Source organism: Petaurus breviceps, unplaced genomic scaffold (assembly GCF_028583685.1).
Source record: "Petaurus breviceps papuanus isolate PSGF00001 unplaced genomic scaffold, PetGlider_PUasm1.0 189, whole genome shotgun sequence".
Taxonomy (NCBI): Eukaryota; Metazoa; Chordata; class Mammalia; order Diprotodontia; family Petauridae; genus Petaurus; species Petaurus breviceps.
Window position 1 is genome coordinate 16,080,862 of NW_027185809.1, and position 24,050 is coordinate 16,104,911.

The 24,050-nt window shown below is 40.4% G+C and overlaps 1 protein-coding gene across 2 annotated transcripts in view; it reads right to left on the minus strand.

Moving 5' to 3' along the window:
• Positions 1-12,769: 12,769 nt before the first annotated feature.
• GALNT16 (polypeptide N-acetylgalactosaminyltransferase 16) overlaps positions 12,770-24,050 on the minus strand; it is a 156,319-nt gene continuing 145,038 nt past the window's right edge. Inside the window, exons 15-16 of one of the 2 annotated variants that reach the window (XM_069092000.1) lie at positions 15,727-15,866; positions 12,770-14,183 (exon numbers count right to left, since the gene is read on the minus strand). In XM_069092000.1, coding sequence (XP_068948101.1) covers positions 15,729-15,866 — 138 coding nt within the window. In that variant the 3' untranslated portion in view covers positions 12,770-14,183; positions 15,727-15,728. Of the gene's footprint in view, positions 15,867-24,050 lie in introns of both variants that reach the window. The other variant, XM_069091999.1, reaches the window with a different exon arrangement.

Sequence of the window (24,050 nt, forward strand, 5' to 3'; positions counted from 1 at the left end):
GAAGAGGCTATGTTCCTGTGGCCAGAGATACAGGAACAATTTAAGACGGTCTCCAAGTCAGAGAACCCAGTAGCACCACACTGTTTGTTTTGGAAAGGTATAGTTTGTATTTTTACCTGGGTCAGTTCAGCTTCAGAATAGTTAAGTGGTTTCTGTAGCAGTTTCCACGGAAACAAAAGAACAGCTGTTACCCATTCAAGTTATGCTAGAATAGTTAGTCGCTTCTTGGAATTATTTTTGATATTTTTCTCCTCCCAGAGCTGCTGTAGGAAAGAGAGATTGTCATAACTGAATTTCCACCCACCCCCTCTGCACTCTCCCCTCATTTGATCACAAAGAGACAGAGAGACTTGCTTAGGCATTGCTTTCCTAACGCAGGATCCTTCCAGATAACTCAGACTGGAGATCACTTTTAGAAAGATTCTCAGAGATTTTGGAGAGGAGGATTGCAGAGGGGAAGTTAGAGAAGAGTGATCTTTGGGGGAATCCCAGAAACAGGAGGGTAGATCCCCCACTTTGATTCTGATAGAGAATCTTCTAGGAAACAAGTGCTTAAAGCCAGTGCCACAGTTTGAGGTCAGGATTCTTGGGTTCTCATCCAAGATCTGTCACTAACACAGAGGTCGACCTTCAACAGTCAGGCCTTGTCATTCATAGTACACTCAACAATTTTGCAGGAAATGTGAGACAGAAAAAAAGAGAGACTCTCAAAATGTTAGAGTTGGGAGGATCTTTTGAGTTCAATGCCTGGTATAGAATAGACACTTAGTATATGTTTACTGAATGAATTAAATTCAACAAGAATGTGTTAAGCACTTTCTCTGGGCCAGGAACTGTGGTGGTTGTTGGGAATGTAAAGACAAAAACAAAACAATCCCTGCCCTCAACAAGTTTACTGGGGAAATAGTGTATCTATAGACAGACAAATATGAGAGGTATTATGGTATAGGTAGAGGAGCCAAGGGGAGAACTAGCCTGTTTAAATCCTGTTTCTGACACGTACTGGTTGAGTGACCCTAGGTAAGGCATTTCATCTTTGAATATCCCAGCAAAACTCTTAAATTATACTTTGAGAACCGTTGCTAATCTACATCGCTAGATGGAGTTTCCTATCTTACACCTTACCTGATTCGTTACACCAAAGAAATGATGGGTCTGGTAAACTATGCACACATACACACATGTGTGCATGCACACATACACACATGTGTGCATGCACACATACACACATGTGTGCATGTACACACACTACCAAAAAATCCTGCAAAATGTCAGGCACTAACAATTGGGGGGTAAAGAAAGGTCTTTTATAGAGGTAACACTTGAGTTAAGCCTAGAGACATCTAGATGATGTAGCCCAACCTGGAGTGAGGAAGATCTGAGTTCAAATACAGCCACCAACACTTACTAACTGGGTGATCCTGGGCAATTCACTTAACCTCTGTTTGACTCAGTTTCCTCATCTGTAAAATGGGAATAAGTGAGTATCAAATGAAATAAAAATTGTAAAGTACTTACCTGGTACCTGGTAAGTGCTATATAAATGTTAGCTATTATTATAGTGATAAAGAAATTAGAGATAGCAAGAGGCAGAGGTGAAAAGAAGGAGTATTGTAGGCATGAGAGATAAAAAGTCTATGCACAGATACAGGTGGGGAGATAGAATTTCATGTCGTGGTAGACTGCAAGTAGAACAGTTGGACATGACTGAGGTTTTATTATATGAGGAGTTATTCTAAATAACACAAGAAAAAGACATTGGACCGAGATCATAAAGAGTTTTAAATGCCATCTAGCTGGGGCAGTTAGGTGGCACAGTGGATAGAGTTCTGGGCATGGAGTCTAAAGTTTCATCTTTCTGAGTTCAGATGTGACCACAGACACTTTGTGACCCTGGGCAAGTCATTGAACCCTGTTTACCTTAGCTTTCTCATCTCTAAAATGAGCTGGAGAAGGAAATGGCAAACCACTCAAGAAAACCCCAAATGGGGTCACAAAGAGTTGGACATGACTGAAATGAGACTGAACAACAACAAAATACCAAACAGAAAAGTCTGTATTTTATTTAAAGGCAAAAGGAGATTATAGTAGATACTTGAGCAGGAGAGTGACATAATCAAAGATGTTTAAGAACTATCAATTTGGCAGCTGTGTAGAATGTAGATTGGAGGGGGCACAGACCTGATGAAAGTAGACCATTCTGAAGATTATCTAGAACAATAGGTTCAGAAACAGGGACCACTAAATCATACATAAGGATCCCTGCAGGTTGCATATTGACTTAGAATACCATATAAGTTTAGATATTTCTTTTTTTTATGAGCATATTAAAATCAGTAACTAAATTTTAATCTGATTCAGACTGCACTCAAGAGTGTATTTGACACCTCTGATCTAAACTAATGCCTTCCTTCATTTTATAGGTCAAAAAACAGAAAGCTAAAGAAAAAGTTATTTGTCCACAAGTAGAAAAGTCAAGTTTAGAACGCAGGTTTTTTAAAAAAAACTTCTCTTCTAGGACTCTTCTTGTCCCCTTTGACTCCTCACCATCTCTCACTTCCCTACTCTCCCAGTCGTTGTTTGTTGTGTCCAACTCTTCATGACCCCATTTGGGGTTTCCTTGGCAAATATAGCAGAGTGGTTTGCCGTTTCCTTTTCCAGCTCATGTTACAGATGAGGAAATTGAGGCCAATAGGGTTGAATGACTTGCCCAGGGTCACACAGCTAGTAAGTGTCTGAGGCCAGATTTGAACTCAGGAAGATGAGTCTTCCTGACTCTAGGCCCAGTGCTCTATACATTGTGTCACCTAACTGCTCCCTACTCTCCCAGTTAGTTGGCAAAAATTGTCCATTCTAACTCCACAATATAGCTCACTTCCACTCCTTTCTCTCCCATCACACAGCCAAAATCATAGTTTAGGCCCCCATCACTTTTTTTTTTGTTTTTTTAAAGCAGTCGGAGTTAAGTAACTTGCTCAAGGTTACACGGCCAGTTATTTTTGTGTGGGTGCCGAGTATCTGGGGCTGGAACCAATCCCAGTTCTCCCAACGTGGGGGCTGGCACTCTTACTCACTGTGCCACCTGGCCACCCCGTCCCCATCACTTCTTGCCAAGTTTTTTCCTCCTAGTTGCTCTCTTGACCCCAAATTTCTCCCCTTTCCAATCTGTATTCCACACAGATGCCACATTGATAGTCCTAAAAATAGATTTGATTATAATACTACTTGTTTAATAAACTCCAATGGCTCCGTCTTTAGGATCAAATACACACTCATTTGCCATTTAAGAAACCGATTTAATCTACCATGTGTATTCTACACTTCCCTTCACATATTCTGTAGTCTAACCAAACTGACCTTCATACTGTGCCTTTGCACAGTTTTATTCCTATATCTCAAATATTCTTCCTCTCCCCTCCCCAACCCACCTCCACCTCTTAGAACATCTAATTTTCCTCAAAGCTCAGCTCCCACTTTGGGGAGTCTTTTTCTTAATTCCTCTAGCTGGAAGTGTCTCTCTTCCCCTGAAATCACCTTATATGTACTTTGTATATACCAAAATGTTGTTCACTTGATAGATTATAACCTCCTTGAGGGCAGGGTCAAGGTTTGTCTTTGTATCTTCAGCACCTAACACTGTACTGATTTCTGGCAAACCATATTTTTTTTTTTTTGGAGGGGGGAATGCAAGGCAATTAAGTGACTTGCCCAAGGTCACCCAGCTAGTAAGTGTGTTAAGTGTCTGAGGTCAGATTTGAACCCAGGTCCTCCTGACTCCAGGGTGGGTGATCTATTCACTGCGCCACCTAGCTGCCCCCCAAACCATTCTTTCAATATCTAGGCAATATTGGTTTTCTGAGGAAAGACAGAAGAATTCCTCAGGTCAATGTAGATATATGCAGCCTATTCAGAAATGTGAATTGCTGTAGGAACTCAGCCCTGTCAGAGTCCTAAAGGCTGAGGGGTGACCAAAAGGGTCAGGTATCTGAAAGTAAGGAGTGGGATTCAAACCCCACCTTTGATCCTAGTTATATGACCAGTTGATCTCTCCAAGCCTCAGGTTTCCTTATCTATAAGGATAATCTGTAAAAACCTAACTGGTTGTTGTAAGGCTAAAAGAGATAATGTTTGTAAAGTGCTTATACAGGGTGCCCCAGAAATCTTAGTGCAGTCTTAAACTTTGGTAGTTTAAAGTGTAAAAATAATATCATATTATTATTATCAGTTTGCTGAGGGGAAAGATTAAATAGAAAACTTTTTGAGCTGTCATTTTTTCTTGAGTCAAATGAAAACCTCTGAGAGAAAGCAATATAAAAATAAAGACAAAATTCTTGTAAAACAAACAGGGCAGAAGTTTGTTTTAAAGAAACAAGTGGTTTCTTTAGAAAGGAGTGACATTTGGGGGGCAGAGTCAAGATGGCAGAATAGAAACAGGACGTCCGCAGGGCTCAGCTTCTACCGCCTCCAATTCATGTAAAAGGTGACTCTGAAGAAACTTTGGAGCTACAGAACCCACAAAATGACACAGAGAAGCTAACCTCCCGCTGAGGACAGCCCGGCAGGCCGGCAGGAAATGGCCAGCACAGTGCTCTGGGAGCTGACCCCAGCCCTGCTGGAGCCAGAGGTTTTAACCTCAGGGAGGGCCTGACCAGCCACTGGCTGGAGGGACTTCAGATAACCAGCAGCTGTGGTGGTTTCCAGGATTATCAACACATAGATGCTAAGGACAAAGAGAGAGGTCAGTGCAGTGTGGACTTTGGGATCTGGTAGTTTGGGAGTGTGGTAAGCCTTTGCCCCCGGGGCAAGAAGTGGCTGAGGTGCAGCAGCTGTGCAGCTGCAGCCACGTGGCAGCTTCAGCTCCTGGCCTGCAGATTGTAGGGGGACCAAGCGACCAGTCTGAGGGGTAATTGCCCTTGCTTTAACCTGCTTGGATTTGGATTGTGGTCTAGGGTAGAGGTCCTGGGATATGTGACCAGCTTGCCAGAGTGTGTGGAGGCTTCAGAGAGGGCACCCAACTAATACCTTCAGCAGCTGAGAAAAACCCAGCATTTGGGACGAAGCTCTCCTGTCTGGTAGCAGAGATCTACTGTGGCAAAAAGCCCAAAAGTCAAGTAATTGAGTGGCAACATGAGCAAACGAGGGAAGCAAAGCAAGCACAGTAATCCAACTTTGAACTCCTTTTTTGGGGACAAAAAGGATCAAAACATGGAACAGGAGGAAGACAGCAAAGTCAGAACTCCTGCACTAAAAGTTTCCAAGAAAAATATGAGCTGGTTACAGGCCATAAAGGAGCTTAAAAAGGATTTTGAAAACCAAATAAGAGAAGTGGAGGAAAAATTGGGAAGATAAATGAAAATGGTGCAAGAAAATTATGAAATGAGAGTCAACAACCTGACTGAAGAAAATAAAACCTTAAAAAATATACTAACTCAAATGGCACAAGAAGCCCAAAAAGGCAATGACAAGAAGAATGACTTAAAAAGCCCAATTTGCCAGATGGAAAAAGAATCTCAAAAGCTCACTGAAGAGAATCATTGCTTCAGAATTAGATTAGAGCAAATGGAAGCTAGTGACTTTAAGAGAAATCAAGATACTATTAAATAGATCTGAACAAATGAAAAAATAGAAGGCAATGTGAAATATCTCATTGGGAAAACCACTGACTTGGAAAATAGATCCACAAGAAATAAGTTAAAAATTATTGCACTACCTGAAAGCCATGATCCAAAAAAGAGCCTAGAAATCATGCTTCAAGAAATTCTCAAGGAAAATTGCTCTGATGTTTTAGAACCAGAGAGCAAAATAGAGGTTGAAAGAATCCACCAATCACCTCTTGAAAGAGATCCCAAAAAGAAAATTCCTAGGAATATTATAGTCAGGTTCCGGAATTCCCAGACAAAGGAGAAAATATTACAAGCAGCCAGGAAGAAACAATTTGAATACTGTGGAAACACAATCAGGATAACACAGGATCTGGCAGCTTTTACACTGAGGGATTGAAGGGCTTGGAATATGATATTCCAGAGGTCAAAAGAGCTGGGATTAAAACCAAAAATCACCTACCCAGCAAAACTGAGTATTATGTTTCAGGGGAAAATATGGTCATTCAGTGGAATAGAGGACTTTCAAGAATTTTTTTTTCCTTTTTGGAGGGTAATTTGGGCTAAGTAACTTGCCCAAGGTTACATGGCTAGTTTTTTTTTGTGTGGGTGTTAAGTGTCTGAGGCCAGAACTGAACTCAGGTCCTCCTGACTCCAGATGCCTGTGTTTTACTCAGTGTACCACCTATCCACCCCTCTTTCAAGCATTCTTGATGGAAAAAACAAAATTGAATAGAAAATTTGACATTCAAATACAAGAAGCAAGATCAGCATGAGAAGGTAAACAGGGAAAAGAAATCATAAGGAACTTATCAAAGTTGAACTATTTATATCCCTACATGGAAAAACGATAATTGTAGCTTATGAAACTTTTCTCAGTATGAGAATAGTTGAAGGAAATAGAAATGTATATATACATACATACACACATACATACATATATATGTGTATATAGGAGGGTATATAGGCATATGAATACATATGTGAATGTGTGTATATATGTGTACAGGTGAACATAGATAAAGGGCACAGGACCAATTTAATAGGAAGGGATGATATTTAAAAGGTGAAATTAAGAGGTGAGAGAGGAATATAATGAGAGGAGATGGGGAGAGAAAGAATGGGGCAAACTATCTCATATAGAAGAGGTAAGGGAAAATGGTCACAATGGAGGGGAAGAACAGGAAGGCAAAAGGGAATGGGTCAACCTTATTCCCATTGAATTTGGCTTAGGGAGGGAATGACATACACACTAAATAGGGTATCTTACTCTACAGGAGAGTAGGGGGGAAGGGGATGAGAGGGGGGATAATGGAAGGGAGGGTAGGCTTGGGGGGGGAGGGAAGTTGGAAGCACCCACTTTTGAAAAGGGACGGGATCAAAGTAGAGAACAGAACAAGTGGGAGGTGGGATAGGAGGGAGGGAAATATAGTCAGTCTTTTACAATATATCTACTATGGTAATGTTTTGCATAGATACACATGTACAACCTATATTGAATTGAGTATCTTCCCAGTAAGGGTGGGTGACAAAGAGGAAGGGAATGAATGTGGAATTCAAGGCTTTAAAATCAAATGTTAAATATATATATATATATACATATATATATATATACTATTATTAATAGTATTTTACATGTAACTGGGAAATAAGATATACAGACACTGGGACATAGAGATTCACCGTGCCCTACTGGGAAGTCGGAGGGGGTATGGGAGAAGATATGGGAGAGAGCAGATTGGAGGAGGGGATATCCCATAGGATCACTATTTTGGGGTGGTGGATAGGGGAAAAACGGGGAGAAAATTTGTAACTCAAAATCTTGCAGAAATGAATGATATAAACTAGAAGTTAATAAAGCATTTGATTAAAAAAAAGAAAGGAGTGACATTTATATAAAGCTTTAGAATTTACAAAATATTTTTCATAAATTATCTCCACAACAATCCCATGAGGATTATGGTTCCCATTATACAGATGAAAAAAGTGATGTTTAGCCCAATGTTGCCTAGTATTATGTATCTGAGGCAGGATTAAAATCTGTACCTTCCTGATTCCGAGTTCAGTATGGCCTCACTAGGCAATCTGGAAGTAGAGGCTAAGGTTCTTCCTTCCTGAGATTCCGAAGAATTAGTTCTAGACCAATTTGACAATTAATGGGCAGCTAGGTGGTGCAGTGGATCTATTGTGGAACTCTTGTGCTGGTCCTGGAGTCAGGAGGGCTCATCTCCCTAAGTTCAAATCTAGCCTCATGATGCTAGCTATGTAACCCTGGGTGAGCCACTTAACCTGTTTGCCTCAGTTTCCTCCTCTGTAAAATGAACTGGAGAAGGAAATGGCAAACCAGTCAAGTATCTCTGCCAAGAAAACCCCAAAAGGGGTTATGAGGACACAACTGAAATGACTGAACATCAAAACCATTTGCTGTAATGTTATGGTTTTAAGAGGATTATTTTAATGTCATTCCATAGTCAATGTCCTTGCTGGTTGCTAAGGGGAAAGTGGAGTAGGTGTTGAGCAATCAGTGTTCTTTGTCTTAGATGAAAAGTAGGGAGGTTTGGGGAATGTTTGGGGGACCTGTGGATTTTACAGAATCCCATCAAAGCTACCACACTCATGACTCCTCTGGCCTTTTCAGAAAGGGAAATGCTTTCTTACCTAATACACACTTTTTGGAGTGGGGACCTCCATGTCATGGAGCTGGAGAATACCTCAGGGATCAGAGGAATCTCCTATATAGCATTTCAGACATGGTAAACTGTCAACCTGTACACTTCCAGAGACCAGTGGAAACTCACTTTCCACGAAGGCAGTTTTAAGTAACACTCTAATTATTAGCAAGTGATACTTTATTGTAAATCAAAGTCTCTGTTTCCATAACTTCCACTAAATAAAGTTAACTCTGAGCTTTGTAGAAATCTAATCTGTTTTCCTAATAATTCCCAGCTTTTTCAAATCTATTTTTTGGGCAGCTAGACAGCACAGTGAATGTAGTGCAGGATCTGGGGTCAGGAAGACTCATATTGTTGAGTTCAAATCTGGCCTCAGACACTTACTAGCTGTGTGACCCTGGGCAAGTCACTTAACCCTGTTTGCCTCAGTTCACTCATCTGTAAAATAAGTTGGAGAAGCAAATGGCAAACCACTCCAGTATTTTTGCCAAGAAAACTCCAAATAAGGTCACAAAGAGTTGGACATTACTGAAAATGACTGAACAAGAACAAATCTGTTTTCCAGATTTTTAAAAAAATTCTCTTCTCTAGAGCTATTTCACATGTTTCTTATCTGACATAGTTTCCAAAACCCTCTTACCATTCTGGCATCTCTCCCCTGGAAAGAATCTAGTTTGTCAGTGTCCATTTTAAAATGTGGTGCCAAAACTAAATACAGTATTTCAGATGCAGTTTGTCCAGTATAGGACAGAATGGACTGCATTTTTCTCTCATCTCCAAGATCACAGGGATTTGTTTCTCCTCTGGGTTTAGTTAGGTCTTAGCTTAGTTTGGGGGAACTAAGGAATCTCCCAGAATATGTAGAGTAATAGGTTGGCTCGTCCAGAATAGACAGAGTGGAAAACACAAAATGAGCTGAATACCCAGCCAAATTTTCACCTTAAATCAAAGTTGTACCTTTAGAATTTCATGATTGGTGAGTCATAGGTTCAACTCTGGGAATCAAAAGAAAAACGTTGTTTAGGGTGCCAGGGAATGTTAGTTCAATGCAAGGAAAAGGGATAATAATAAAGATGCTATGAATTGCATCTCTTTATCCCTTTTCCTTCTTCCTTCACCCCAAATGAATGAGAGGAAGAGCTGCTCCAAGTGACAAGGTGAAAGATCCAACCCAGGCCTCTAGATTCTGGTCTCTCTTACTCTCAGTTAGCTTCTTAGGCACCAGCCTATCCAGATGATCTTGCCTTTGGCCCTCAGGAGTTCCCATATTTCATTTCTTACTAAACTTCCCTGATCGCTGAATCCCAGTGGGGGAACTGAGTTCTAGTTGCACACCTGGGGCTTCTGGATCAAACTCTTTCGTTTTGCCCTTCCTACCATGTTTCCCCAATAATAAGACACTGTCTTATTAATTTTTTGGACAGAAAAACACCAGAGGGCTTATTTTCAGGGGAGGGCTTATTTTAATGAACATTGACAGCAATTTTAATAAACAGGTAAATGTGAACAAAAAAATGTACCTTTATTCAATAATGAATTCAATAAAGAACAGGATGACGCACTCACTGCTGCAGCTCTGATTGGATGCAGCTCGGAGCGCGGCGTGCGTTTCACCCAGGGGGGGGGACGGTGCATACAGAGGGTACCGTAATGTAGTGTGTAGCGCAGGGGATCACCTTCACTACAGTAGCAATCTCAATAGGGCTTATTTTCTGGGGAGGGCTTATTTTAGAGGAATCTTACACAGTAAGGGGAGGGCTTATTTTCAGGATTGGTCTTATTATCAGGGAAACACGGTAGGTCCTTGAGCCAGTCCAACATCCTGGGTACAGAGGTGCTGTACCCACACCCTAATTACCTGTCCCACACATCTCACTGTCCACTGCCACTATTATTTCTGGATGCTCTGATCATAGCACTCACTTCTGTGTTTTCCTAAACACCATTTCCCCATGTGCTCCCAACCATAAGAGTATACTTTCTGAGCTTTATTTATAAGGGAAAAGAGAAATAATATACCAAGGTAAAGTAATGGGAAGTGTAAATAAAATAAATCTGAGGGACACTAAAGCTTTCTAACCAGGCCGCATTTACCAATTACCAATTACAAGCAATTACCAGACCTCATCCAGTTCTTCCTGATTCTTCTTTGGTCAGAATCATTCTGCCATCTTTCAACCACAAAGGAGAGCAGCACATAATTCCTACAACACACCTTCACTAAGGCTGAGATTCAGAATATATTATGCTTCAGCTAAAGTAAAAAAAGCAGGGGTAGCAATCCTTATGTCAGATAAAGCAAAAGCAAAAATAGATCTAATTAAAAGAGATAAGGAAGGAAACTATATCCTGCTAAAAGGCACCATTAAGAATGAAGCAATATCATTACTTAACATATATGCACCAAGTGGTATAGCATCCAGATTCCTAGAGGAGAAGGTAAGGGAATTAAAGAAAGAAATAGATAGCAAAACTATACTAGTGGGAAAACTCAATCTCCCCCATCTGAACTTGATAAATCTAGCCTCAAAATAAACAAGAAAGAAGTTAAGGAGGCGAATAGAATTTTAGAGAGGGTAGATATGATAGACCTCTGGAGAAAATGAATGGAGATAACAAGGAATATACCTTCTTCTCAGTGGTACATGGCACATATACAAAAATTGACCATGTATTAGGGCATAAAAACCTCACAATTCAGTGTAGAAAGGAAGAAATATTAAATGCATTCTTCTCATACCATGATGCAATAAAAATTATATGCAATAAGGGGCCATGGAAAGACAGACTAAAAACTAATTGGAAACTAAATAATTTAATCCTAAAGAATGAGTCGGTCAAACAAGAAATTATAGAAACAATCAGTCACTTCATTCAAGAGAATGGAAATAATTAGACAACATACCAAAACTCGTGGGAGGCAGCAAAAGCAGTTCTAAGGAAAGATTTATATCCCTGAATGCATACGTGAATAAAATAGAGAAAATGGAGGTCAATAAATTGGGCGTGCAACTGAAAAAGCTAGAAAAAGAACAAATTGAAAATCCCCAATTAAATACTAAATTAGAAAGAATGAAAACCAAAGGAGAGATTTATAAAATTGAAATTAAGAAAACCATTGAATTAATAAATGGAACTGAGATGATTTTATGAAAAAACCTATAAAATTGATAGACCTTTAGTCAATATGATAAAAAAATGAAAGAAGAAAACCAAATGATGAGTATAAAAAAATGAAAAGGGTGAATCTACCTCCAATGAAGAGGAAATTAAAACAATTAGGAATTATTTTACCCAATTGTACACATATAAATTTGACAATGTTAGTGAAATGGATGAATATTAACAAAAATATAAGCTTCCCAGATTAACTGAAGAGGAAGTAAATCACTTAAATAACCCCATTTCAGAAAAATAAATTGAACAAACTATCAATGAACTCCCTAGGAAAAAATCTCCAGGGCCAGATGGTTTTAGAAGCGAATTCAATCAAACATTTAAAGAACAATTGATTCCAAGACTTCACAAACTATTTGGGAAAATTGGAGAAGAAGGAGTCCTACCAAGCTCTTTTTATGACATAAATATGGTACTGATACCTAAATCAGGAAGAGACAAAATGGAGGAAGAAAATTATAGACCAATTTCCCTCATGAATATAGATGCAAAAATTTTAAATAAAATATTAGCAAAAAGACTACAGCAATTTATCATGAGAATAATACACTTTATTCAGGTAGGATTTATTCCAGGAATGCAAGGATAATTCAATATTAGGAAAACTATCAGTATAATTGATCATATCAACTGAGGCTGAGATTCAGCTCCCTGAGTTTCTTGAATCCAGTTTATTGGTCTAGTCCAGAGCTTCTTAAACTGTGAATCACAGAGGTTTACTAATGGAAAAAGTTTAAGAAGCCCTGGTCTAGTTTTCAAATTGCATACTTGTGGTTGGCCAATCAGGAAGCAATCTGACTATTATCAAGTCTGCAGTGCTTCACCTATATACTAACTTTCCCCATGCCCAGCAAGGGGGGAGAAATGCAAAACAGCTACAATGATCCTGCATCCTCAAAGATATCAGAGTTTAACCTGTCAGGTACCTCACTACACCATGCCCTCCCCTCAACATTCCCACTCTTCAGATTGCCAAAGATCACTCCTCTCTTTACAATTGATTGTTAGATTTAAAAGGATCATATGGGGACCTTGGAGATTTGGTTTATAATTGAATGGAATGAGTACAGGGCTTGGAGGTGATAGATGGTTTCTAGTGTTGACCTTATCATGACCTTATATGAATTCTCCCTGGGCCAGGGTCATTTTGCTACCACAGAGGAGAGTTAGGTTTTTGTTTTGACCTTAACATGACGATATTTGTATGAGTTGAAGTAAGTCATTTAACCTATGTCCCAGCTTCCTTGCTTATAAAATGGGGATGGCAATACCTGCCTTACCACCCTTATGTTACCATTGTGAAAATCAAACAAGATACCATTTATTGTTGTTGCAAGGTATCATTTATTATCACTGTCATCATTATTCTTAAACCTCCTCTCTTCCACTGGGCTCCAGGAATTATGCAGCAATCAATGTCACTTGCAAAACACTATGGGAACCCCACCCAGAGACATTGGGGACATCACTGAGAAAGAGCAGTGCAGGAAGCAACTGACTACCAACCAGAAGGTCAGGGAATCCTGGGCAGGGTGGAACATATATTTGTGTAGAGGCTATGTGGGAACTGGGAGCCAAGGAAGGTGGTACACACATGTTTGAGAAGGGTTTTATTACAGGCATTCATAAAGACAAGTTCCTCAAGGACAGCTAAGTAGCACATGCTTTGGTTGAGAAGAACAAAAATAAAACAGCTCTGAGCCTTCTGACATGACCACTGGGAACAAATTTGGGACCCTTGGAAATAACTCATCAAAAAGCAGTATTTTCTCATCACATCAATCCAAACTCTACATAAAGACCATTTACTCCTACAACTTATCCTGAGATGCTTCAGAATTTTATTAGTGGTCCAAATCAAATGAAGGCTGTTCGTTGTTTTGAGAGCAGTGCTCTCAAAGTACATAGTAGGGGCATAATGCATGTTTGTTGAATAAACTTGGATTGGATTAGACTGGATTGGGTGTTAATTCATCAAGAAAGACTGGAATGGATAAAACAATATTACACTTAACATTGGAATTCCGTAGGTAAACACTGACCCACACCAAATGTCATACTGTGGCTAAGAGGTATGGGCCAATATGATTATGCCCTCCCCAGGTGGAGTTACTGGCAACACATTCCTATAACATAAGTATGGTAGGACACAGACAATATTCCCCTCAAAGAGGAAATAGCCTCTAAATAATAGTTCAGCAAAAGAATAACCTGTTGAAATGCTCCCCCATATAATACAGACATTTGCTATGACAGAACCTTTGGACACCATCCAAATGAAAAATATAGGCTAGGGAGCAGATGTGATATCAACTCTGTGCTATAGACATCAAGAAGAAAGCAAAATGAGGGCACTTCAAGAAGAGTTTGTGTTTTCCATCTAGAAAGGTCTAGAGCTGAACAAAGCTATACTTCTTGCTAGGCCCTTATAGTACCTGGGTGATACCTAAACCCAGGAGGAAGGCAGCCCTGTGGAGGTTTGCTTGTTCTAAGGGAAGAATCATGGGAAACTATGAAGTAGACACACAGCCTTTGGCCACCAGCGAGAACCCCTAAGGATACACCTTCCTGGCTCAATATAAGGATGTGGTTGTGGAGGGGGAGGGGATGGAAGAACTCTAGAAGGAGGCCAAGGTATAGGAAAGGGAAGAAGTGGGAGCTTTCTTTTCTCAATCAGAGCTCCCAAGGTTGGCTCTTCTTTATCAGTCCTTCCATAACAGCAGGGCTGGGGTTTCTGCAAGGAGAGAGGTATTATTCATACCATGCAAAGGAGCCACATCTCTTCTAACCCTAAGATAACATCCTCCTTATAAAGACAAATGACCTTTCAGAAGGCACAAGTCACATATGGAGGATGGGGGAAAGTGACTGGTTGGTAGGGGAGCTGGAATGCATATGTTAGTAGTCATTTAAATTCCTTTCAAGAGTGTCTACTAGAGCAGTTGTCTCTAAAGTGGGGTGTGAACCCCCCTCGGGGTTTGTGGCATGATTCCAAAGGAGCTGGTGGCTGGGGCTTGACTTTAAGGAGCCTTTGGCCAACCAATGGAAAGGTGGGAATATGGGTCAAATCCCATCCTCCTTAGGATAGCCAATCATCAGGCTTATCTCCAAAACAACCACACCTACCCTTCACTCTTCACAGTACAAATGTTAGCCCCTCAGAACAGCTATAATTTAACCCTCACCTGGGTACTCATGGTAGTAGCCATATAGGTGCCATTGAAAACTCCTCCCCTTTCCCTAGAATATGTACCATTTTATAAAAAAAGTGGTATTGTTTTTCTTTTTTAAAATTATAAGGATATAAAATAAAAAAAAATTTGGGGACCACTATCCTTAAGATTTCCAGCATAGGTAATAGGGGTTAAGAAATTAAAACCAAGGGGAAATTGTCCAAGCCCTAAAGGAAGAGGCACCAGGAACAGTTTAATGAACTAGCCTTTCAAGTTTTCTTATTAATGGTCTTTTCCAACCCAGAAGAGTCAGGATGGTATTGACGAGGGACAAACTACCTCTAAAGGAAAGGATTTTACCTTTTGTCTAGCTTACCCCCTTCAGAAACTTATCCATCCTTCTGCCTTCTAGGGTTGCCTCTTTATACATTTTAAGCATCCCAATCTTGGAATTTCTTCTATGCAGACCCTGCATTGATAACCCTGGGCTTTTCCCTCATTCTACACCCTTGACCCATCTCCTATGGTGGTAATCCCATTTTTAATCATTTCTTCCCCATACTAGGATTCTTCCACCCCTCCCATCCCATTACCCTACAGACCTTCTGTAGCTTAGGACCCCAGTCAGGAGCCAGATACACCACAGAGGAGTTAGGCCTTCCTATCCCCACATAACAACATCACCCACATGTTCATATACAAACCATCATCCCTCATTGTGGATAAATTAGGCTTGGGGACACTAGGGTCAGGGATGTCTATAGGAATGGGAAATAAGAAAAGGGCAGAGTGCCACCCCAACTCTGCCCAGTCTTTGAGTTTGCCAGTCACAGTCCATAATCCTTACCATCTCCTCTACCAGGAGTAAGGCTAGGAATACGGGTACAACTGCTAGGGGCAGGGAGTCCATGGGCATGCCAGTGCCCCCCTACTTCCCACAGCATGAGCTTTGGAAAAACACTTAACATGGTGGCAATGTTTGCTGATGATCCCAACAAAAACGCTGACAAGATGAAAACAACCCGGCTTGACACTCCCCCACCCTAACCCCATTCCAGCCCCAAAGTCTCATGCAAAAAGGAATGATGAGGTCTCTGGGGCTACCATCATGTGGCTTGCATTAGCTCCCACTGTTGGGCAGGTGAATCCACCTGGCACAGTCCGGTCACCACCTGTGGGGATTGGTTCTCCAAACAGAGGCCACTGACAAAATGTTGGATAAAAGAACCTTTCATCTTCCATTTCTAGTAGGGGGAAGAAAGAGAGAAAAGCAGGTTTTTATTTTAAAAAATAACTATAGCTAGGCATATGACATGGCACCTCTTGTATATGTCTACCACCACACTCTCCTTTCCAGTTTCAGGATCATTTTGTGACCCATATCCAGGGTGTCCCAAAAGTCTGAGTGTTTTTTAAGCTATGAAAGACTTTAAAATGCACTAAGACTCTTGAAAAAACCTGTCTAGCATCCACTTACACAAACAAGATCTCTGCTATGAGAGACAATATGGTAGAAGATCATTCCAGAGCCAAAAAAGACCTCCTACTTTCAAATCCTGCCTCTAACACATACTTACCCTGTTATCACAGGCAAGTTACCCAACTTTTCTGTGCCTTCAGACAATTCTGTAAGACTAATTGGAGATCTACATCACTGGGGAGAATTTCCATATTGGAGTTCCCTACATCAATAAAAATCATAGGTCTGTACCATGCCAGCTTGGGCTAAGAACAGTGTGAAGGAGAGTTGAGTTTCTTTCTTGACCCCCATTATAGATTCATCAGGGACATTTCAAACTACTTCATTCACTTCCTGGTGTCTCAGTTTTCTCCATCCACTAATGAAGGAAAAACAGCTGGAGAACATCTGGAATATGACTTATATAGAAAGCTATGTCATCAGGAACCCAAGAGGAAACTTGGGTCTTTGACCAAGGTTAGAGGGCAGTGTGGTTCAAGGTGGAAGCAGGAATGAATGCTAAGTTCTGTATCGAGTTCTCCTGCCTTACTCCTCAACCAATCAAACATTTTTAGGTATTTTTCACGTGCCAGGCACTGTGCTAGGTGCTGAGGATACAAAGACACAAAAATGAACTCGACTTCTTACCTTAAAGAGTACATTTTATTTGGAGGATAAACATGTACACATTTAAATCTTTGAAAAATATATACAATATAAATATGAGTATTTTGGAGGGAGAGGCACTAGGAGCTGGTGGAGGGGACTAGAGAAGAAAGGGAAGGATATAAGCATTTTTATAGTGCCTACTAAGTGTCAGGTGCTGTGCTAAGTAACTTAAAAAAAAATTGCCATTTGATCCTCGCAAAAACCCTGGGAGGTATGTGCTGATATTATCTCCATTTTGTAGTTGGGGAAATGAAGCAGACATGAAGTGACTTGCCCAGGGTCACACAGTTAATTAAGTGTCTGAGGCAGAATCCTGACTCCAGACCCAGTACTACACTGAGCCATGTAGGAAAGGGGAGTAGTCCCATTTAGACCTGTCTCTTCCCTTCATTTGGCTGAATAAAGTGAAGGAGCAGCTCTACAACTGAGTACAAGTATTCATGCTATAATTATTGCTAGTGAAACAGCCAGGGAAAAAGGTAAGGAAGCAGTGATGATCTATATTAATTGTGAGAGTAAGAGCCAAGTGACTGCGATGTGGAGGTTAGGGAGGAAGGGCTGGGTAGAGGGGAGTATACACTGGGATTTTCATTTAATAAATAAACTTTTGGGAGGAACTGAGGGAAAGACAATTTGCAGAGCCACCCACAACCTTGGATCTGGAAGATCAGGGAATACAAATTTTAGGGAACAATTATTTTTTAATTAAATATTTATTTTCAATTCTAAATCTTCTCTTTCCCCCACACTCCCTTTCTCACCCACTGAGAAAGCAAAAAAATATGATAGGAGACAATTCTTCAGTGGAATTATCTAGGGACTTTTGTATAGGGACATCAGAGAGCAATCAATCAATGGTGAATAGAGTAGATGGTTTGAGAGGAAGTAGCTGGCACCACTTGATGCCCTAGGATATCCTCTGTGTTTTTTCCATCTCCTGACTGGTAGTAAAGAGTCTTGGATTCAAGTCCCAGTTCTGCCACTAACTAGTTATAGGATGAGGGAGAGATCATTTAACCTCTTTGGGCTTCAGTTTCCTCATCTATAAATGAAGGATTGGACTAGATATTCCCTACTAGCCTAAGCAATCTATAAATCTTCCATATGATCTTGAGTCAAAAAAAGTCTCTGTAGAACCCACCACCAATTATTCATTAGCTATAGTATCATACCTTGACCAGACACCAGAAGGCCCACAGGTTTCTCTTAGAGTAGGCATTCTACTAAGCTGAAGGCCCTCAAGGGCAACGGATCTTCTCTCAGCTCATTCAACTTCTCCAGTGACTGACCAATTCCAGGAATCTCAGAAGACAAGTATTGCCTTGAATGTGTGTGACATTTTTTTTTTTGACATTTTCACATCTAAATTTGGTCTCCTAATACCTTTATGAGATACCTTAAAAATAGACTAACTCAAATAGCAAAAGAGGTCCAAAAAGCCAAATAGATTTTCCTACTCTACCATGCTGCCTTTATCTAACTACACTAGTGTACCATTTCTTCTTGGATTTGTGAAATCGGAAAAGCCTGGGAAATGAAGAGTTGAAAGATAAGTGTGAAGGAGAAGGGTCTGTGGTCTTAGGTGGAAAACCTCTGGAGAACTTCTTGGTCCTTCACTCCTAGTAATTCTACCTAGATCAGGACATATGGAAATTTCCTGGCCCAAGAGGTAAGAGAGTACATTGTCGTATGGAGTCTAGCCATAGGTTTCATCTCAACTATTGTGTGTACAGGAACAGGAGCCATGGTAGTGATGGGAGGAAAACCCCAAATTCAATGTATGTGAACTTAAGATAAGAGGAAGAAACTAAATTTTGAAAAAGAGGAAGCATCAACCTCAAAGAAGAGAACCATTGGGGTGACTGGGAAGATTCCTCCATTACTCTGGATGCGATAGAGAGACAGTTAAAATGCAGTGAAAAAAACTGAATGCTTCTTTCATCCACTGAGGGATAGGAATGCCTTTATGTGTTGGACTAGAGCAGAGGAGGGTAGATTGGGATTTAGAAGGAAGGCTCTATAGTAGAAGTGGAAGGAAGGTAGGGGAAGGGTTGGTACAATGAGAGAATGATGAACTGGACAGCAACGAGAGGTAAGTAACCAAGATGGCGAAAGGCCTGAGGATTGGTTGAGGGAAAAGGGGATGTTGAGACTGGAAAAGAGAAGACTTGATGGGGACATGATAGATGTCTTCAAATATTTGAAGGAAGATAGATGAGAATTATTCTGCTTGGACCACAGAAAGGGAGAAGTGGAAAAAATGGGTGGAAATTACAGAGAGGTAGATTTTGGCTAGATGTAAGGGAAAACTTACCAATGATTAGAACTATGCTAAAAGAGGTTGTCTATGGAGGTAGTGGTTTCTCCCTTATTAGAGGTCTTAGAGTAGAGGCTGGATGACCAGTTCTTGATGATGATGTAGGAAATTCTTGTTCAGTTATAAGTTGGATTAGGAGGCTTCTGAGTTCCTTTCAACTCTGAGATGCCATGTGATCCTCTGAGAGAAAGTCCCTAGCCAGGGGTGGAGCCAAGATGGCAGAGTAAAAGCAGGAACTTGCTTAAGCTCCCATACCAACCACCTCCAATACTTATAAAATATGACTTTAAACAAATTTTAGAGCTACAGAACCCACAAAGTGACAGAGAGAAACAAATCTCCCACTGAAGGCAACCTGGAAGGCTGACAGGAAGGGTCTATTGCATAGGGCTGGGAGTTGATCATAGTCCCACATGAGCCACAGAGGCATAGATCTGGGGCAGCCTGACCAGTGGCATAGACTGGCCAGAGCAGACTTCAGGAGAGTGAATCATCCACAGCTGTGGCAGTTTCCAGACTTCTAAACCCATAAACACCAAATAGAAAGTAAAAAGTCAGTAGGGAACTCTGTTGGAACTTGTTGACAGAAGAGTATGGTCCAGCCCCTGCCCCTGGGACAAGAGGTGGTGGAGGCTTGGTGGCTATAGCTGCTGCCAGGTGGCTGCTTCCAGAGCTCCTGGACTGCAGATCATAGGGGGACCAAGTGACCATTCAGAAGGCAATCACTCTTGCTTTGACCTGCTTACATCTGGGTCATAGTCTTAGGTGGTAGTCCTGGGGTGAGGAACATCAGGGTGCCAGAGCTTGTAGAGAGGGCGCCCTCCTCATAGCTCTGACAACATTTACAAAACCCACAGCAATTTGGGACACAGCTCTCTCCACTCTGGAAGCAGAGTTCTACTGTGGCAAGGAGCTCAAAAATCAGGTAATTGGCTGGCAAGATGAGCAAGCAGAGGAAGCACAATTAGACCATGGAATCCTTTTTTTGGGGAAAAAAGGGATCAAAACATGGAAGCAGAAGAAGAAAGCAAAGTCAAAACTCTTGCATCAAAAGCTTCCAAGAAAAATATGAACTGGTTACAGACCATAGAGGAGCTCAAGAATAATTTTGAAAATCAAGAAGTAGAGGAAAAATTGGGAAAAGAAATGAAAATGGTACAAGAAAATCATGAAAAGTGAGTCAACAGCCTGCTAAAGGAGACCCAAAAAATACTGAAGAAAATAACACCTTAAAAATATACTAACTCAAATGGCAAAAGAGGTCCAAAAAACCAATGAGGAGAAGAATGCCTTAAAAAGTCGAATTGGGCATATGGAAAAGGCATTTATAAAACTCACTGAAGAGAATAGTTCCTTCAAAATTATATTGGACTAAATGGAAGCTAATGACTTTATGAGAAATCAAGATACTATTAAACAGATCCAAACAAATGAAAAAATAGAAGGCAAGGTGAAATATCTCATTGGAAAAACCACTGACCTGAAAAATAGATCCATGATGGGGCAGCCAGGTAGCACAGCAAGTAAGAGCACCGGCTCCAGTGTCGGGATGACATGTGGATCGAATCCGGGCTCAGACACTTATTACCCACCCAGAAACACCTGGCCGTGTAACCTTGAGCAAGGTACTTAACCCCGATTGCTTAGGGGCAGCCAGGTGACTCAGCGAGTAAGAGCACCAGCTCCAGTGTCAGGATGACCTGGGGATCAAATCCGGCCTCAGATACTTAGCACCACACCCAGAAATAACTGGCCGTGTAACCTTGAGCAAGTTACTTAACCCCGATTGCTTAAAAAAAAAAAAAGAAAAAGAAAATAGATCCAGGAGAAATAATTTAAAAATTACTGTACTACCTGAAAGCCATGACAAAAAAAAAAAGCCTAGAAATCATCCTTCAAGAAATTCTCAGGGAAAATTGCCCTGATATTCTAGAACCAGAGGGCAAAGTAGAAATGGAAAGAATTCACTGATTGCCTCTTGAAAAAGATCTCCTAGGAATATCATAGCCAAATTCCAGAGTTCCCAGATCAAGAAGAAAATATGACAAGCTGTCAGGAAGGAATAATTTGAGTACTGTGGAAACACAATTAGGATAATACAAGATCTAGCAGCTGCTAAATTAAGGGATCAAAGGGCTTGGAATATGATATTCTGGAGGTCAAAGGAGCTAGAATTAAAACCAAGAATTACCTACCCAGCAATCTGAGTATAATGCTCAGGGGAAAATATGGTCATTCAATGAAATAGAGGATTTTCAAGCATTCTTGATGATAAAACCAGAGCTGAACAGAAAATTTGACTTTCAAATACAAGAAGTAAGTGAAGCATGAGAAGGTAAACAAGAAAAAGAAATCATAAGGAACTTATTAAAGTTGAACTATTCATATCCATGTTCATATGGAAAAAGGATAATTGCAATTCATGAGACTTTTCTCAGTATGAGGATAGTTGAAGGGAGTATATCTGTATATATATATATATACATACATATATATGTATGTATGGAAGGGTATATGTGTGTGTATAAATACATATGTGTTTTTGTATATGTGTATACATGTATATATAGAGGGCACAGGATCAGTTGAATAGGAAGGGAAGATATCTAAGAAATAAAATTAAGAGGTGAGAGAGGAATGTAATATGAGAAGGAGAAAGGGAGAGAGAGATTTGGGGTAAATTATCTCATATAAAAGAGGCAAGACAAAACTGTTACAATGGAGGGGAAGAACAGGCAGGTGAAAGGGAATGGGTCAACCTTACTCTCATTGAATTTGGCTCAAGGAGGGAATGATATACACACTCAATTGGGTATCTTACCCTACAGGAAAGTAGGGGAAAAGGGGATAAGAGGGGGGATTATAGAAGGGAGGGCAGATTGGGGGAGAGGATAGTTAGAAGCAAACACTTTTGAAAAGGGATAGGGTCAAAGGCAAAAATGGAATAGGTGGTGGGGAGGGATAGGATGGAGGGAAATATAGTTAGTCTTTCACAATATAACTACTAAGGAAACATTTTGCGTAACTATCCATGTACAACCTATATTGAATTGCTTGTCTTCCCAGTGGGGGTGGGTGAGGAGGGAAGAAGGAAAAGAATCTGGAAATCAAAGTTTTAAAAACAAATGTTTAAAAAATTGCTTTTTACAGGCAACTGGTAAATAAGATATACTGGCACTGGGGTATAGAAATCCATTTTGCCCTACTAGAAAGTTAGGGGGGAATGGGGGAGGATATAAGAGAAAGCAGATTGGGGAAAGAGGTATTCAGTATGCTTTCTATCTTGGGGTGGGGGATAGGTGGGGAAAAATTTGTAACTCAAAATCTTGTGGAAATGAATGTTGAAAACTAAAAATAAATAAACAAAAGATTAATTTTTTCAAAAGTCCCTAGCCAATTAACCCATGGGCCACTCATTTGTTGCAGCTGCCACAAAGAAGGCTTCAACAAGGCAACTGACCCGGGGCAGCTAGGTGGCCCAATGAATAGCACTGGCCCTGGAGTCAGGAGGACCTGAGTTCAAATCCGGCCTCAGACCCTTGACATACTTACTAGCTGTGTGACCCTGGGCAAGTCACTTAACCCCAATTGCCTTGCCAAAAGAAAAGAAGGCAACTGAAAAACAGCAGGCAGCAGTAGGTAAAGGAACACTGGTCTGGGACAAACCATTTCACCTCTGAGCTTCAGTATCCTTGTCTACAAAATGGGTTAATGATACCTGGCTTAATTTAAAAATATGGGTGCTATGAAGATAATAATACTTAGCATTTATTTAGTGCTTTGAGGTTTGTAAAACACATTGCATATTATCTCATTTGATCCTCACAACAAATCTGTGAAATGGGTGCTATTATTATCCCCCTTTTACAAATGAGGAAACTCAGGCTAAGTTAACCTTTGTTAAGTAATTTGCCTGTGGTCACACAGCAAGTAAGTGAAGCACGGTGTGAACTTCCATCTCTCTGACTCCATGTTCAGTACTCTATCCTCTACAGACACTATCAAGCTGCTTCTAGATAAATTTTAAAGGAGATAATTGAAGCATCGAAACTGGGAGTTATCACTGGCAGAGGTGTGCTGGAGCCAACCTAATGATCCTAGAGAACTGATTGTTAAATTTTCCATGGGAAATTGGCAAATTTAGAAATTAACAAATACTACAAACCAGGGGTTGCTATAGATTTTTGTCATTCACTTGTATCGGTTTTGTCTGACTCTTCATGACCCCCTTTAGGGTTTTCTTGGCAAAGATATTGGAGTAATTTCTCCAGCTAATTTTACAGATGAAGAAATTGAGGCAGAGTTAAGTGACTTGCCCAGGGTCACACAGCTAGCAAGTGTCTGAGGTCAGGTTTGAACTCAGGTCTTCCTGACTCCAGGCCCCATATTCTCTCCACTCTTCTACTTAGCTGTCTACTATACCAACTTAAAGTGTTATTAATACAGAATAAGAGTAAAAACATATCAGGTGCACTTTTTTTTCCTAGAGAGATAGTTGTTAAACATTGCCTATTATACCTTGGGTTGTAAAGGAAACTTCAAGATCAACTAGTCCAAACCCCACATTTTACAGATGAAGAAACTGGGATCTACAGAGATTAAGTGATTTGCCCAAAGTCAATGGTAAGAACCAAGATTAGAAATCAGTCTGCTAATGATGTAAATCAGAAGTTAATAAAGCATTTGAAAAATGGAAAAAAAAAATAAAATGGAAAAAAAAGAAATCAGTCTTCTGACTCCTAGTCAGATTCTCTTCTCAACACATTTTTTGGGGAGGGCAATTGGGGTTAAGTGACTTGCCCAAGGTCACATGGCTAGTTTTTGTGTTAAGTGTCTGAGGCTGGATTTGAACTCAGGTCCTCCTGACTCTGGGACCGGTGCTCTATTCACTGTACCACCTGGCCACTCCGAGATTCTCTTTTCATTACAACATGTTACTTATGCTGAAAGGAAGATAGGGAAAGACCTATCAGCATTAGCTGA